At 42.2% G+C, this 13,368-nt stretch overlaps 2 protein-coding genes across 6 annotated transcripts in view; one reads left to right on the top strand and one right to left on the bottom strand.

The window, feature by feature from the left end:
* LOC103381941 (SPARC (osteonectin), cwcv and kazal like domains proteoglycan 2) overlaps nt 1-11,404 on the top strand; it is a 29,715-nt gene extending 18,311 nt beyond the window's left edge. For both annotated transcript variants that reach the window (XM_025058186.1, XM_008314557.3), the window contains 8 exons: nt 1,445-1,559; nt 4,885-4,990; nt 5,504-5,618; nt 6,347-6,466; nt 6,572-6,790; nt 8,339-8,401; nt 9,134-9,271; nt 9,790-11,404. In XM_025058186.1, the coding sequence (XP_024913954.1) occupies nt 1,445-1,559; nt 4,885-4,990; nt 5,504-5,618; nt 6,347-6,466; nt 6,572-6,790; nt 8,339-8,401; nt 9,134-9,271; nt 9,790-9,929 (1,016 nt within the window). In that variant the 3' untranslated portion in view covers nt 9,930-11,404. The remainder of the gene's footprint in view (nt 1-1,444; nt 1,560-4,884; nt 4,991-5,503; nt 5,619-6,346; nt 6,467-6,571; nt 6,791-8,338; nt 8,402-9,133; nt 9,272-9,789) is intronic.
* LOC103381923 (probable histone deacetylase 1-B) overlaps nt 1-13,368 on the bottom strand; it is a 388,477-nt gene that overhangs the window by 262,194 nt on the left and 112,915 nt on the right. The window lies entirely within an intron of this gene.

Raw genomic sequence — 13,368 nt, 5'->3', positions numbered from 1 at the left:
ACATCATCCTCTGAGATGGTGTGAAAACACCAAGCCAGGCTCTAAAAGAGACATTAATGTTAACATTAGATTTGTAATTATAATAAACAAGAGTCCCTTAATTGTCCCACAATGGGCGAGATTTACAGTGTGAGTCCACGCAACTGACACAGGCTGCCACAGGAGGCGCAATTAAGTACGCGGTTGCGACATTTACATTTTTTTTAAATAATACATTTTTAACACTTTTTAAAAAAATCTAAGTTTTATACAACAAAATTATTTGGGCTTTACCTCCAAAACCACAAATGCAAACCCATTGAACTGCATTGCATTAGTAATTATATTTTGAGAACGTTTGAAGGTACTGTAAAAAGCCAGTGTAGTGTTTCTCATTGACTGCTGGGCTGTGTCCACTCCATGCAGAACAACTGACAGAGTTGAAAACCACTGACAACAACGTTATGTGGTGAACTCACCTAAAATTCTCATTTCAAGCCCACTAGTACTTTTTGATCCCCTCAGAGTTCAAACATCATCCACTTGTTACATGAAACGCACTCTCTCCTCGCACTGTTTCTCATAGCATCACAGTGTCAGCTTCTTCCCCAAATTTCAAATGCCAAATAGCTCTCTCAGGACATAGATTATAAAGCAGCTGCCCAGAGGTGACACACAGTTTCACAGCTGAAATGTCTCTGACATTCTCTACCTGCTCCTCTACCTTACATTTGTCCGAGCATGTGAGCTTTTGTGGAGGCCACTGTGACAGAGCAGTATATGCACCAGCGGGAGTGTGGCATACAGTTTTGGCTGCAGTGACCACACGCCGAAGGAAGTTGAAGGACGCGGTGCTATTTCCATCTCAGTCTATCAGAGGGAAATAAAAGAGGTTGACATTGAACCATTCAACTCTCTGAAGTGAGAGAAAAAGAAGGTTGAAGTGAGGAGACGGGCAGGGAGGGAGAGGCAGGATGGATGACGAGATGGGTGGAAGGAAAGGGAGCACAGGAGACAAGGATGGAGTGTGTGCGTGTTAGATTGAGAGAGAGGGAAAGGCGGGCCAGGGAGGGAGAGTGATAGGTTGACGTGAGGGAAGTGAGATGTGACAAGCCGAGAGAAGCAGATGCTCAATCAGTTCTGTCAGGTCTGCTCGCAATCAGAGGACTATTGACAGCGCTGCTCCGCTAATGACAGCTCGACATCCATGTTTTCAGCAGCCCTGACTATAAAATCAATGTGCTCATTTGTGCACAGTGCACTTCTCACGGCACATTGCATGATGTTTATGGCGTACATTTTTAAAATAGGTCGTCACCTGTAAATACAGGAGCGTACGAACTGGAATGAACAGCACTCAGAGAGAGAGAGACAGAGAGAGAGAGAGAGAGAGTAAAAATAAAATAAGAATGTGAGGACATGAACCTCAGCTCAGATTGATATCCCTGGATTTTTACCATTACAGACATGGACACAACCAAGGACCCCTGTCAGAATGTGAAGTGCAGCCGCCATAAGGTGTGCGTCGCTCAAGGCTACCAGAGAGCCATGTGTGTCAATCGCAAGAAACTTGAGCACAGGTAGGTGGAGAGTTATTTAAATTTGTTGAATTGGAAAACCGTGTGTGTCTCCAAGGCAGATGTTGCAGCAAAACAAAAACAATTTTCCCTGGGTGTCAACAAAGTCTGGGGACGGAGTCTGGACACAATATTACAGCATCCATCATTTTCAAATCACCCTCAAATGCATGGTGTGCAACTGTGCTGGTTTCCGGTAGTGAGGCCCGGGTGTTATGTTCCACACTTCTTCCCCTGACAAGGCAGCGCATCGCGCTCCAAATGATCTAAGGCTGTCTCTGTTCCAGAATGTCTTTGGTACGGACAGGCTGGACGTCTCTGTGGTGTCTGTGTCTACTGCCGTTAGCTGCGTGTCAGTTGAAGGCCTGGTTTGAGAGTTATGGATTAAACTCAGCAGACGGAGTGTCATGAGTCAGACTGAAGTCATTTCAACTGAAATACTGCTGAGCAGTGACTAACTGTGTGGTCTGAGGGTGGTGAAAGTGCCAGAAGAACATGACATGTAAAGTAGAGAACATCAATTTAGTGTGTGCTGACGAGCTATGGTTTGGTGGTAAGTTTGAAATGTATTATTTAGACCTGAGACGCTTATGAATGTTAAGTTCATTTTTGCAGCTGCTAATAGCTTGTATGTCGCTACACTTGCTGGTTATAACCTTTACACGTAACATACATGGTTTATTTAAAACCACGGAGTGACTCGTGATGATCCAGCACACGATGGATCATGAACCCCTGCAGCTCTGGATTAATAATGAATGAGGCTTTTATGAGTTGAGTTTTTCTAAAACCAGAAAGATTTTGGATTTGGTATCTTACAATTGATCTTATAATTTGTCTATATATGTGAGTCAAATGTTCTCAGATGGTGGTTGAAATTTCACAAGTTGTTTTATTCGACTATATTCGAATAAATTTCACAAGTTGTTTTATTCGACTATGGTTTTTTCAACCCTAAAAAAGAAACGATTCTGAAATCAGGGCAAACATCAATTTTTAATAAAACACAAATGGAAACTTGTTAAACTGACTGAAGCTTTGGAAAGGGTTTAAATTTAGCTTCATCTTTCCGTTTTCTTTTACCAAATGTGAAAGAACATTTTAAAGGGAAATCGATTTCAGTCCTTAGATTAGGTGGAGAAGCAGTTCGTGACAAAATTCTATAAAAACTAATTCTCTGAAGGAAACACAATTTGAAGAAGTTTTCAGTAAAAGATTTACAAAGTTTATTTTTACTTGTCTTGAAAATAAATTAATTATAAATAAAATAGACTTTTAGACTCTAATCTGTTAGTATCATTGTTTTGAAAAATTCCCCAAATAAGTTAAAAGGAAGTTAATGGGAATGACTTTATTCTCTTTAAATGGAGTACATTATTAATTAAGGACCCACGTGTCAGTGTCAGTCCATGGACCAGAGGTTGGGGGGCCCTGCCCTACAGTACAAAACATACAATGTCAAATAACAATTTGGTTCCTAAACGCTTGTAGAGAAAGGCAATGTTTGTCAAGAAGAACCTCATATCTTTCCCACAATCCATTGTAAGGCTTACCTGTCTGTTCTCAACCTCATTTAAAAGCATTTTCCATCCCTCTGCCCATTAATTCCACTTTGACTGAAAAACAAATGAGCTGCCTGAAAAGAACTAATGGAGTGAATTATTAGTACCTGCAAAAATCTATCTGCAGCACCAGCCTTTTATCTTTTTCAATAAAGTACTTCATTTACAGAGTCACTTTAGAGATGAGAGCGAGGACATGGAATAATGGCCAATAAGCATCCAACGTCGGCGCTAAAGCGTGCCAGCATCATTAGTTAGCATCGCTGAAGTCTTACTGCTCACAGCCCGACTCTCGAGCTCGCTTCTTATGAAATCAATCACCGAGTGACGGAGATCTGAGGTTCGTGAAGCTGCACATCCAAATATTAACAGGAAAGTGAGGATTTCTCTGTTTTTGCTGTTGACAAGTCAACGTGAAGAGAAGGAAACAAATGAGTTGTAATGAAAACATCTTGTTAGAGCAAATTTGGAAATGACACGGTGAGGCAGTCTCACCAAACTGGTACGGATTTAACATATGCTGTTTCATTACTTAACTTAACGGGGTTTAGAACAAATGAGTTGTAATGAAAACATCTTGTTAGAGCAAATTTGGAAATGACACGGTGAGGCAGTCTCACCAAACTGGTACGGATTTAACATATGCTGTTTCATTGCTTAACTTAACGGGGTTTAGAAGTTTTCTTCTGTTGTGTTTATAACACAACATCATTGGCTGTAGAAAAACAGACCTCATCAGCACACAGACAAACACACACAGAAATGTTCAAAAGTCGATTTTGGCAAAATGTCTTTTTCCTAATGTGTTAATGGGAATGTGTTCGTTTTCCACTGTGAGACCAAAGCCTGTGTCTGTTTAGTACCACAGAACAAAATAAAGTGTCCTGTCAGTGAGGACATTTAGTTGTACAGAACCAAGGATCAGTTCTGGGAAGGAGAAGTGCTCAGGGAAGGTGTGACGTTCCATCAGGGATCAGTTCTGAGCCCCGTCTTTTTTGCAGCAGTGATGGACAGGTTGACAGACGAAGTCAGACAGGAGTCTCTGTGGAGCGTGGCTGTCTGCCGATGACACTGTAATCTGTGGCAGGGGTGGCAGGGCTGCTGTAAGAGAACCTGAAGAGAAGGGGATTGAATTTCAGTAAAAGCCAGACAAAAAATGTGTGTGATGGAGAGTGAGGAAGGTGAGGAGGAAAGGTGAACTTAGCGAGAGGTTGACATGGAGACAGGGGGTGAGTTTAAGGTGACACAGGATGGATAAGAAGATTGTGGATTAGCACCGAGCAAACCACACATTCAGCTTAGTTGGGATTTTTTCAAGGGATGAAGTCAGGGAGGCTGAGTTTGACAGATTCTGAGGACAACTGGTGGTTAGGAAGGGAAGACTGGAGAGTGAAGTGATGTTTGCTGAGATGTTAGTTTGTATAAGCAGTGAATATAATCTGCTGCGGTGCAGAGAAAATGACACTAAAAGAAGACTTTGCTGGCCTTTAACAGATAACCTTTAACCTCTAGTGGCACATGTAAATTTTCATTGGTACAGGAGAAGCAAATATTGGTACAAAAGCCTAGAGTGCCCTCTAGCAGCTGTAAATGTAATAAATGAAATTATATATTTTACTATATACGTCGCACCTGAGTATAAAGCACAAACCCAGCTAAAGGATGAAAAATGTGTGACTTATAGTCCAGAAAATACAATATTTTGGGAGTTGGCAAAGTTGCCTTAAATTAAAATTTTTCACTTTTTTGCCTTGTTTCATCTACAGAGTCAAACAGTCAGAACGTGTGGAGACTCCAACCAACTGTAAGCCATGTCCAGTGGCAGCGTCCTCACCTGTTTGTGGCTCTGATGGACACAACTACGCCTCTCAGGTTAAAACCAATGCTTTTTTTAAAAAAAACAACTTTGTACTGAAAGCTTTTTTTTGCTTGTATTACTGGTGTTTGACCTATAAGCATGGCAAGCGACTGTGTCATCGTTTTAAGTAATAAGAGGAGTCCGGTCAAATGCTGTTTCCTGCTGTGCCGACATGTTTGTGGGTGCAGCAGGGGCGGCACCGTTTATCACCGCTTCTGAAAGGACAAGTGCACCAACACAAAGTGGCTGCGTGATTAATGACTGACATCCTTTTGAGCTGCATCACCGCATGCTGGCCAATGGCAGGACCCATACTGATTTATGTTTAGCTTTAAATATTGACCTTGTACTAGAAGACGGCGGGAAAATGACGACTCATTTTTGCTGCCGTTGTCGGTGTTCTTAGTGCTGTGTCTCATCTGAATGAGGACTTTTTTTTTCAGTGACCCCTGTACATATTCAAACAGCAGTCGTTCATCTTCTCTCCCCCTCTCTCTCTTCCCTCTCCTCTGTTTTTCTCCGTGCAGTGTAAGCTGGAGCAGCAGGCCTGTCTCACAGGCAAAGACCTGAGTGTCATGTGTAGTGGTTTTTGTCCCTGTGCCACTGCTGCTGTTACCCTCTCAAATACTGACACCAAACGTGGTGAGTGCTCTTCCTTCCCTCCTCCATCTTAATCCTCTTGATTCGTGGGTTCACACCTGTCTCTCTGCATTAGTGGCTCCACTTTCATGAGTCAATGGCTTCAGAAAAAGAAAGCCATGGTGTGTTGTTGGCCACACAGCAGGGTCTCTGAGGGCCGAGGCTTCAATTTACGAAGAAAACCATCCACCCCAGTGCTGGATGTTTGGGATCAATACACCCAGTTTTAGAGATTACTGTTAGCCAAATACCCCCCATGTGGCTAAACTGCACTTTCAATCATGTAGCAATTAATTATTTAGAGTGTACACTATCTATCATTGCGACCAAACAGTATTGATTGGCCGGGCTCTAAGGCACATGAAAAGGCCAATTGATCAAAAGAATGAAATGTTACTGCTGGTTTTCATCAGTAGCTTGTTGTAAGAGCTGAGGCCCAGATGAAGAGTGGATTTTTATTGGACAACAGTAATTTGTGGCAGTTGGGTTAAAGGCAAAATAATGTTTCTTTTTTATAATCGGTAATTTTCACAAATCACAAAAAAAAAAATTCATCAGTTTGCTTCCCGAGCTTTACACCAAGCTAAATGTTCCCTTTTATCGTCTTAGCAGTAAGAAAAATGTAAGGCAATCTGGAGCCTCTGCAGGGCCGACCGTCTTGGACCGGCAAATTGCTGTTCAGTGGCTGCCAAGGTTTTAAATGTCAGGAATTCTTTTTCTTCCTCTATTAGAAAGCTGCACCGGCCAAGACCTGGCAGACCTGGGTGATCGCCTCAGAGACTGGTTCCAACTCCTCCATGGAAACGCAAAGAGAAATAACTCTGGCAAGTTTGGAGCTGGCGCCACTTCAGGTCAGAAAAAAAAAGTGTTTGTCTGTCTAAAAGAAATCAATAAAATATCGATGCAAATTATTGCTTTTGCTTTGCAAAAAAAAAAGTATGTTTTGTTGCCAGCAGTGCTGGACAAGAGCCTGGTTGCTAGTTGCAAGGACTCCATTGGCTGGATGTTCTCGAAGCTGGACACCAACAGTGACCTGTACTTGGACCAAGCTGAGCTAGCTGCTATAAACCTGGAGAAATATGAGATCTGCATCAGACCCTTCTTTAACTCCTGTGACAGCTACAAAGACGGAAAGGTCTCCACTGCCGAGTGGTGTCTCTGCTTCTGGAGAGAAAGTAAGGGAAGCAATGAGGTTTAGAGATCTCACAAGGTGGTGGTTTACATCACAGGAGTGTGGACTTTTCTGTTTTCCACAAAAGCGGTCTCAGTTTACGATCATTTTAACACCTTTTTTTTTTGGCGTCACTGATGACTTGGAGCGGTTCCGTTCATTGCTCACATACAATCTACTAATGAAATGCTGTCAACGCTCCAGATAAGCAGAGAGTCCTGCCACAGTCTGAACATCTGTTGCTTCCTATTTTAAACACAAGTGGTTTTCATCAGCGCTCCATCCGTCTGTTTCCCAGCGTTCGTCCAGCTCCAGCCGTATTCCCGGCTTGATTAGCATGTTTTTCTCCCCTGCTGCGACCAAGCTGGGCAGAAGCTGCGTTTTTTTTTTTATTCGATTCATCTCACAGTTTGCCTGATTTGCTCTGATGATTCACATTTCAAAGCCTGTTTTCATGGCCTCATTGAACCGCGCCCACAACACAGCCTCATCTCCACATCACACTGGGAGAAACAAAGTATTTTCCTGGTGGGGCTTGGGGCTTCAGCTGATTAACTGAGCTCCTGACCCCCAACATGTTCCCCTGCTGCAGTCTGACTATATCTGTCTATATATTTGACCTATTTTGATCCTGAATCATCAAACACTACAGTCACTGGTTATGGATCAGCAGCTGATTTATTTTTTACCTTTCTCTAAGGTCAAAGTCAGATACGTGGCCTGTGATAAATGCTAAAATGCTACATGCAAGTGACTGAAACTGGTTTCCCTATATCCATTACAGAACAAAATAGAGAATATTAAAGATGGGAAAAAACAAACAAACGGTGAAAAGAGCCCCTCGTACACACGCTGTTGTTCACAGCATTTGACCTTTTGCCAAACTGCAGGATGTCGCTGCAGTAACCTGATTTGCACACTGATTATCCAATTGATCTGGCATTTAACCTGCACGCGATACTTTACACCAACCCACTGATCAATTCCTCATTACGACCCTCGGGTGTCACTGCACGCCATTACGTGTTGTCGGGATAATTATTTTTGGCGCATATTGAACATCAGCTGATCGTTATAAACCAGGTCTTTCCCTCTGTGTTTGACTGTGATGCAACAGAGAACAATTTATTTCCAATGGACGAGTCTCAAACTCCTGGCACGTGGGAAACTTCTGGCCCGTGAACACCCTACAATTGGGCCTGTGATGAAATTTAAATCATTCCAAAGAATTTCTCTCATTTGTAATTTTTTGCTTTACTTTGTTATTTACGATACTGTATTCATATTTAGTAAACGTCAAACACAGGTGTGGCCCTGCAGTGAGTATTTGCCCCATAGTTCCTTATTTGGTTCAACTTATTTCCATTTCCATGCTCACCCTTGCCCTGAACAATCAATCCAGCCGTGAGGGGATGACATGCACATCTTTTTTTAACGAATCAATACGGACAAAGCAGGCGTAATGATGACGAGCATCGATTCAGATGAAGTTTGAGCGCAGGCTATTGTCCAAGTATTGTTTGTCATCACTTTTCTTTTGTGATTCTTGCAGAGCCGCCATGCCTCGCTGAGCTGGAGAGGATCCAGGTGCAGGAGGCAGCCAAGAAGAAGCCTGGTAAATACGCCTCCTCCTCCGTCTCTCCATCTCTCTCTCTCTCTCCCCCTCCCCAGCAGATTGTGAAGTTCAAAGAGTGTTTGAGCGATGAGTGATTTCTGAGCACCTCACTTGATCAGAAGGACCTTTTTGTACTGGGATTAAGGGCAGAGGCACTGATTGTTTTAATGCAACACGCCATTTCTAATACTCAAAATCACTAAATTGCACCCTCTAGCTGCCATGACACTGAATTGTCTCTGGGTGCACTATATGGACTATATGGGTAGCAATATCCCTGAAGCACCAGGCTAGATGTAGGAGGAGCCTTATTGTATTGACTGCAAGCTCATGAGGAGGCGGGGGGGGGGGGTACACCTCTGCTCTGGGTCGTCAGCCTTAACCGCAGAGCGAAAAAAGATCAGATCTGGGAATAAAGCTGATCATTTCTTTGCAAAATATTTTTCATTTTGAGAAAAACAAACACACACACTTCAACAACAGTCCTCAGGACATGTAACACTGCTTCAGGCCAACCAGCTTCTACAAACAGGCAGAGCTTGGTCAGCCAAAAAGCAGCACCTTCATCCTGACTGATGTTCTTATTACTGGTTCACCAAACATGCTGGCGCTCTCATTTATGCTGATGATCATCTCAAGCATCAGCATAAAGCAGCTGTGTGCTGAGGCTATAAATATTTAACAAGTAGCCATGCGCTTGCATGTGTGTGTGTGTGTGTGTGTGTCTCACAGGAATGTACATCCCCAGCTGCGATGAGGACGGCTACTACAAGAAGGTGCAGTGTGACCAGAGCCAGAGGGAGTGTTGGTGTGTGGACCAGCATGGAGGAGAGATGATGGGCACCAGGATTCATGGCAACCCCGACTGTGGTAAGAGAGGAGGAGGAGGGGGAGGAGGAGGAGGGATGGTTCTCACACTGTGCACTGCAAGAAAGTCTCTTCTCTGAAGTTGTCTTTGACTCCGTGCGTCTGGATTTTCCTGCATCATCACGACTGACTCTTTGACTCTGTGAAAACTCTTTTGAAAACTTTAAACACCCAGGCACCAATCAGAGGGTGTCCAGCACATCACACATGTTTAAAGTCAGTCATCTACATTGGGATGTTGCTCTGAATCATGTAGAGCAGAGGTCTCAAACATCAGGCCCGGGGGCCACCACCGGCCCACAAACCACCCATATCCGGTCCATACTTACATGTTAATGATGAATAAGTTTTGACCTTCAGGAAATTTTACTTAATCTATCTGCACAACCAGATTAGCCAGTATTTAAAATGTTGGTTTTTTTTGTATTGAACAAACTTTGACGGCCGCAGCATCAGGAATGCTGCTCTTAAACAGCAGTTTTTGGGAAGAATAGCTAAGATAATTCTTTTTTTTGTTCCAGATGAAGTTGCTGAATATTCCGGAGACGGAGGAAGCGGTGTGGGATGGGAGGACGAAGAGGAGAAAGAGGACAATGGCGAGGAAGCAGAGGAGGAGGAAGAGGAAGAGGGCGAGGCAGACGACGGAGGATACATCTGGTAGAAGTGTCTGACCTCACACGGAGAGCCGAGTGCTGCTGCTGGCCTGAAAAATCTACGCCGATGGCTCTTTTCCCCGACACTGGACTGAAGAGGCATGGAATTCTGTAGTTTCCTCATGGGACGTGTGACAGCGGGCAGGTCCACCGATGAGTTCATGACCACTTTTTGTCTTAGATAGGTGTATTTGCTTCATTCTCCTCAGTTTTTTTTTTTTGAGCAACAGAGATTTTTTCTTTCGCCGTCCTGAAGAGCAGGATCCACCGACTGCTGCAGCGTAGGTAGCTGAAGTCCATCAGAGCGTCCAAACAACATCTATGCATTTAGAGATTACCAGTAATTTTGTATCGTGTCACCAACTGCTTGAGTATTAGAGCTGCCGTACTACTGGACTGACCAGAGAACAGAGTTTAAAGTAACTGTTTGGTATTTTGTGAGGTGTGAGTGTTTTTGGCTTTTTTGCTGAGGCCTCCAGTATAAAGGAGCATCAGCATCACTCATGTCACAACACCTGAATATTGTATGAGTCTTAATAGGAGGCAGACGTGAGTGGAAGTTGTTTCCTAGACAGGCAGAGTAGACTTCTGCTCCAACATATGGCCACAGCCTCATCATGAAGGGTTTGAACTTTTACATCCAGCCTGATTTCTTTGGTTTTGGTGCTTGTAGTTGTTGTGTTATGACCTGGGCTGGATTAGGGCCAAAACATGTGAATATGATGATCCAGAAGATAGAAACAAGAGTCTGATAATGATTTTAAAAAAAAAACTAAACATTGCATGTTAGCAAACATTATTATATAGATATTAAAAACTGCCATGTGTTAAGTGCCCAGAATTAGGTTTTTTTGTTGTCATTCGCCAAAAAAATATATATATATTTAAAAAAAAGATTTTAAATGTTGAAAAATCCAGCAAAATCTCAAACCTTTACTTTAAAGAGTTCACTGCAGTTCATCAACTGTTTCTACACTGTCTGTACATACGCCCTGTGGTATATTAGCTGTGAAGAATTAGGCAGAATGGAAAATAATTTCATAAAAGGTCATAAGGTCACTCTTTCTGCTGAAACTGCACCCAAACTCACAGCAGTTCTAGTACTACTGCGTTAGAATGAGTTCCTCATCTCTACACCACCTACTGTATATTTCCATGTTGGTTATATTTAATTAGAAATCTACGTAGAAGAGAATTATCTGTGGATATTTTTTCCTCTTCTTTATTCCATGGTTGCAAATTGAAACAAAATATTGACCTTTGTGTTCATTTAAAAGAAAATCGTGCAGTACTTGAAGTTCTGTGTATTTACTTGAACCCACAATGTATTGTTTTCTTCTTTTCTATGCGATTACCGTTGCTGTGTCATCATCCATGCTATTGATAGGCCAGACTTCTGGTTGTTTTTACTATTGCATGTTAGTATATACGTATGAATGTACATCTAGGCTGAGCACTTTACTAATAAAGGCACTGGAGCCCGGCCGTGTGTGGGTTTGAATCTGTCAACAGTTCCACAAGGAGTTCTAACTTCTGGCAAGGCATTACTTCAGGGTTTTAGCTGTGACCGCTGTGTCCCAGAGTCTCACACTGTTCCTGTCTGTAAATAAAAGGAACCTGTGCTTTGAGGAGAAATGTTATTTTAGATAAGGTTTTTTTTTCCTGTCCTCAGCTGCGTCTGGATATAAATGTTTCACCAACTGGGCTGTTTTTACCAACACAGATATGGTTTTTACTGCCAGGTGGGGCAGTGGTTAGCACTGTTGCCCCACAGATAGGTTTGTGTTCCAGCTCGGGCTGCGGTAATAATGTCTGATAAAGCAATAGAAGGCAAGCACAGATTTGGACAGTGAATGCACCACTGTAGCAGATTTTGATGGACAGGAGCATCTCTTCATTTTTCTGGTGATTTCTGCAGCCACGGTTTGTTAGTCTCACCATTAGACCCGATTATGATTAATTAGACATGAACAAAGTACAATACTATTATTATTGACTGGTGTCAGCAGCCGGTCAGCAAAACTAGAATAGTTCAAACTACTGTTTTTCTGAGTTGTATTGTGATCTGACAACCACACATTGGCTGCTCAAAGTAAACAAACTAAGACCTTCATTAGTTGTTGGTAAAAACTAAATTCAAGTAGACATGATTGAACTAAAATCTAATAGAGTTTGCTCTGTACCCATTTGTTCTTGGGCTGGTCTAAATTGGGCTTGCTATTATTTTAATTGTCATGGTAAAAAAAAATAATAATTTTTTTCAAAAATGTTCTAAACAGGCCCAAAATAGAGTGTAGTATGTAAAGGACATACATTTTTAAAATATATTAATATTTTTGAATTTTAAATGATTAAATGATAAAATTCATTTTCTTTTACAGATGTTGAAAAGTTAAAATGAGTTGTTCAATCTTTCAGTATATTTGTCATCAATGTTTAAAATCCCTGTGTTTTTACTGTTGTTTCAGATACAATACTTGATATAAGGTGTTGATGTATATATATATATATATATACACATATATACACACATATATATGAATATATTGTTGGACAAAAAACATCAATTTCATTGGAAAAGTACAGAGCTGCTAACCGAGATGATTGTGTCTTCAGTTGCCTTCTAAAATAGGATAATAATATTAAACTCCATCATTTACACTTCAATTCTGCCTCTAGGTAAGGGCAATAATAACCAAATCTTTATAAAATCTCTGGTTTTATTACATCTTAATCCAGGGTGCTCCAACACTTACAAGTAACTCACAAGTGACGTCCTTTCATTGGCCCTTTGGAAGTCACATAAAGAAAGAGATAAAGATAAAGATAACTATTTTATTTGTGTTCCACAAGGGCAGTTTAGCGTAGGGACACACTTTCTGAATAAATCTTGTTAGGAAATGCGGTCGGTTGTTTGGTTTTGCTCCGCCAACAACAAGGTCCGGCCAAATGGTTGTGTGCAAGAGTCGCCCTCCGGTGGTTCAAGATGGAACCGTAACTTGCAGTTGCATATTTTAGCCACGAGATGGCAGCAACTGCACGTTGGACGTCATTGGTCGCTTGATAAACCGAAGCGACCAATCACGCGCGTGCAATCGTCGTGCCCTCTAGTGGCTGAAGTGTGGAACCTCACGCATGTTCATGACAGTCGTGATTGGTCGCTACGGTTTTTATATCAATCGACCAATGACGTTCGTGCAATCATCGTGCAGGCCCCATTGGGCTGCCCTCAATCACGTCCGTTACAGTTTATCAACCAGCGACCAATCACAATGGGACTGCACAATGATTGCACGGAACGTCATTGGTCGATTGATATAAAAACCGTAGCGACCAATCACGACTGTCATGAACATGCGTGAGGTTCCACACTTCAGCCACTAGAGGGCACGACGATTCCACGCGCGTGATTGGTCGCTTCGGTTTATCAAGCGACCACTGACGTCC

Source organism: Cynoglossus semilaevis, chromosome 8 (assembly GCF_000523025.1).
Source record: "Cynoglossus semilaevis isolate Cse_v1.0 chromosome 8, Cse_v1.0, whole genome shotgun sequence".
NCBI lineage: Eukaryota > Metazoa > Chordata > Actinopteri > Pleuronectiformes > Cynoglossidae > Cynoglossus > Cynoglossus semilaevis.
The sequence above is the reverse complement of the archived record's forward strand: the minus strand, read 5'-3'. Positions and strand labels throughout refer to the sequence as shown.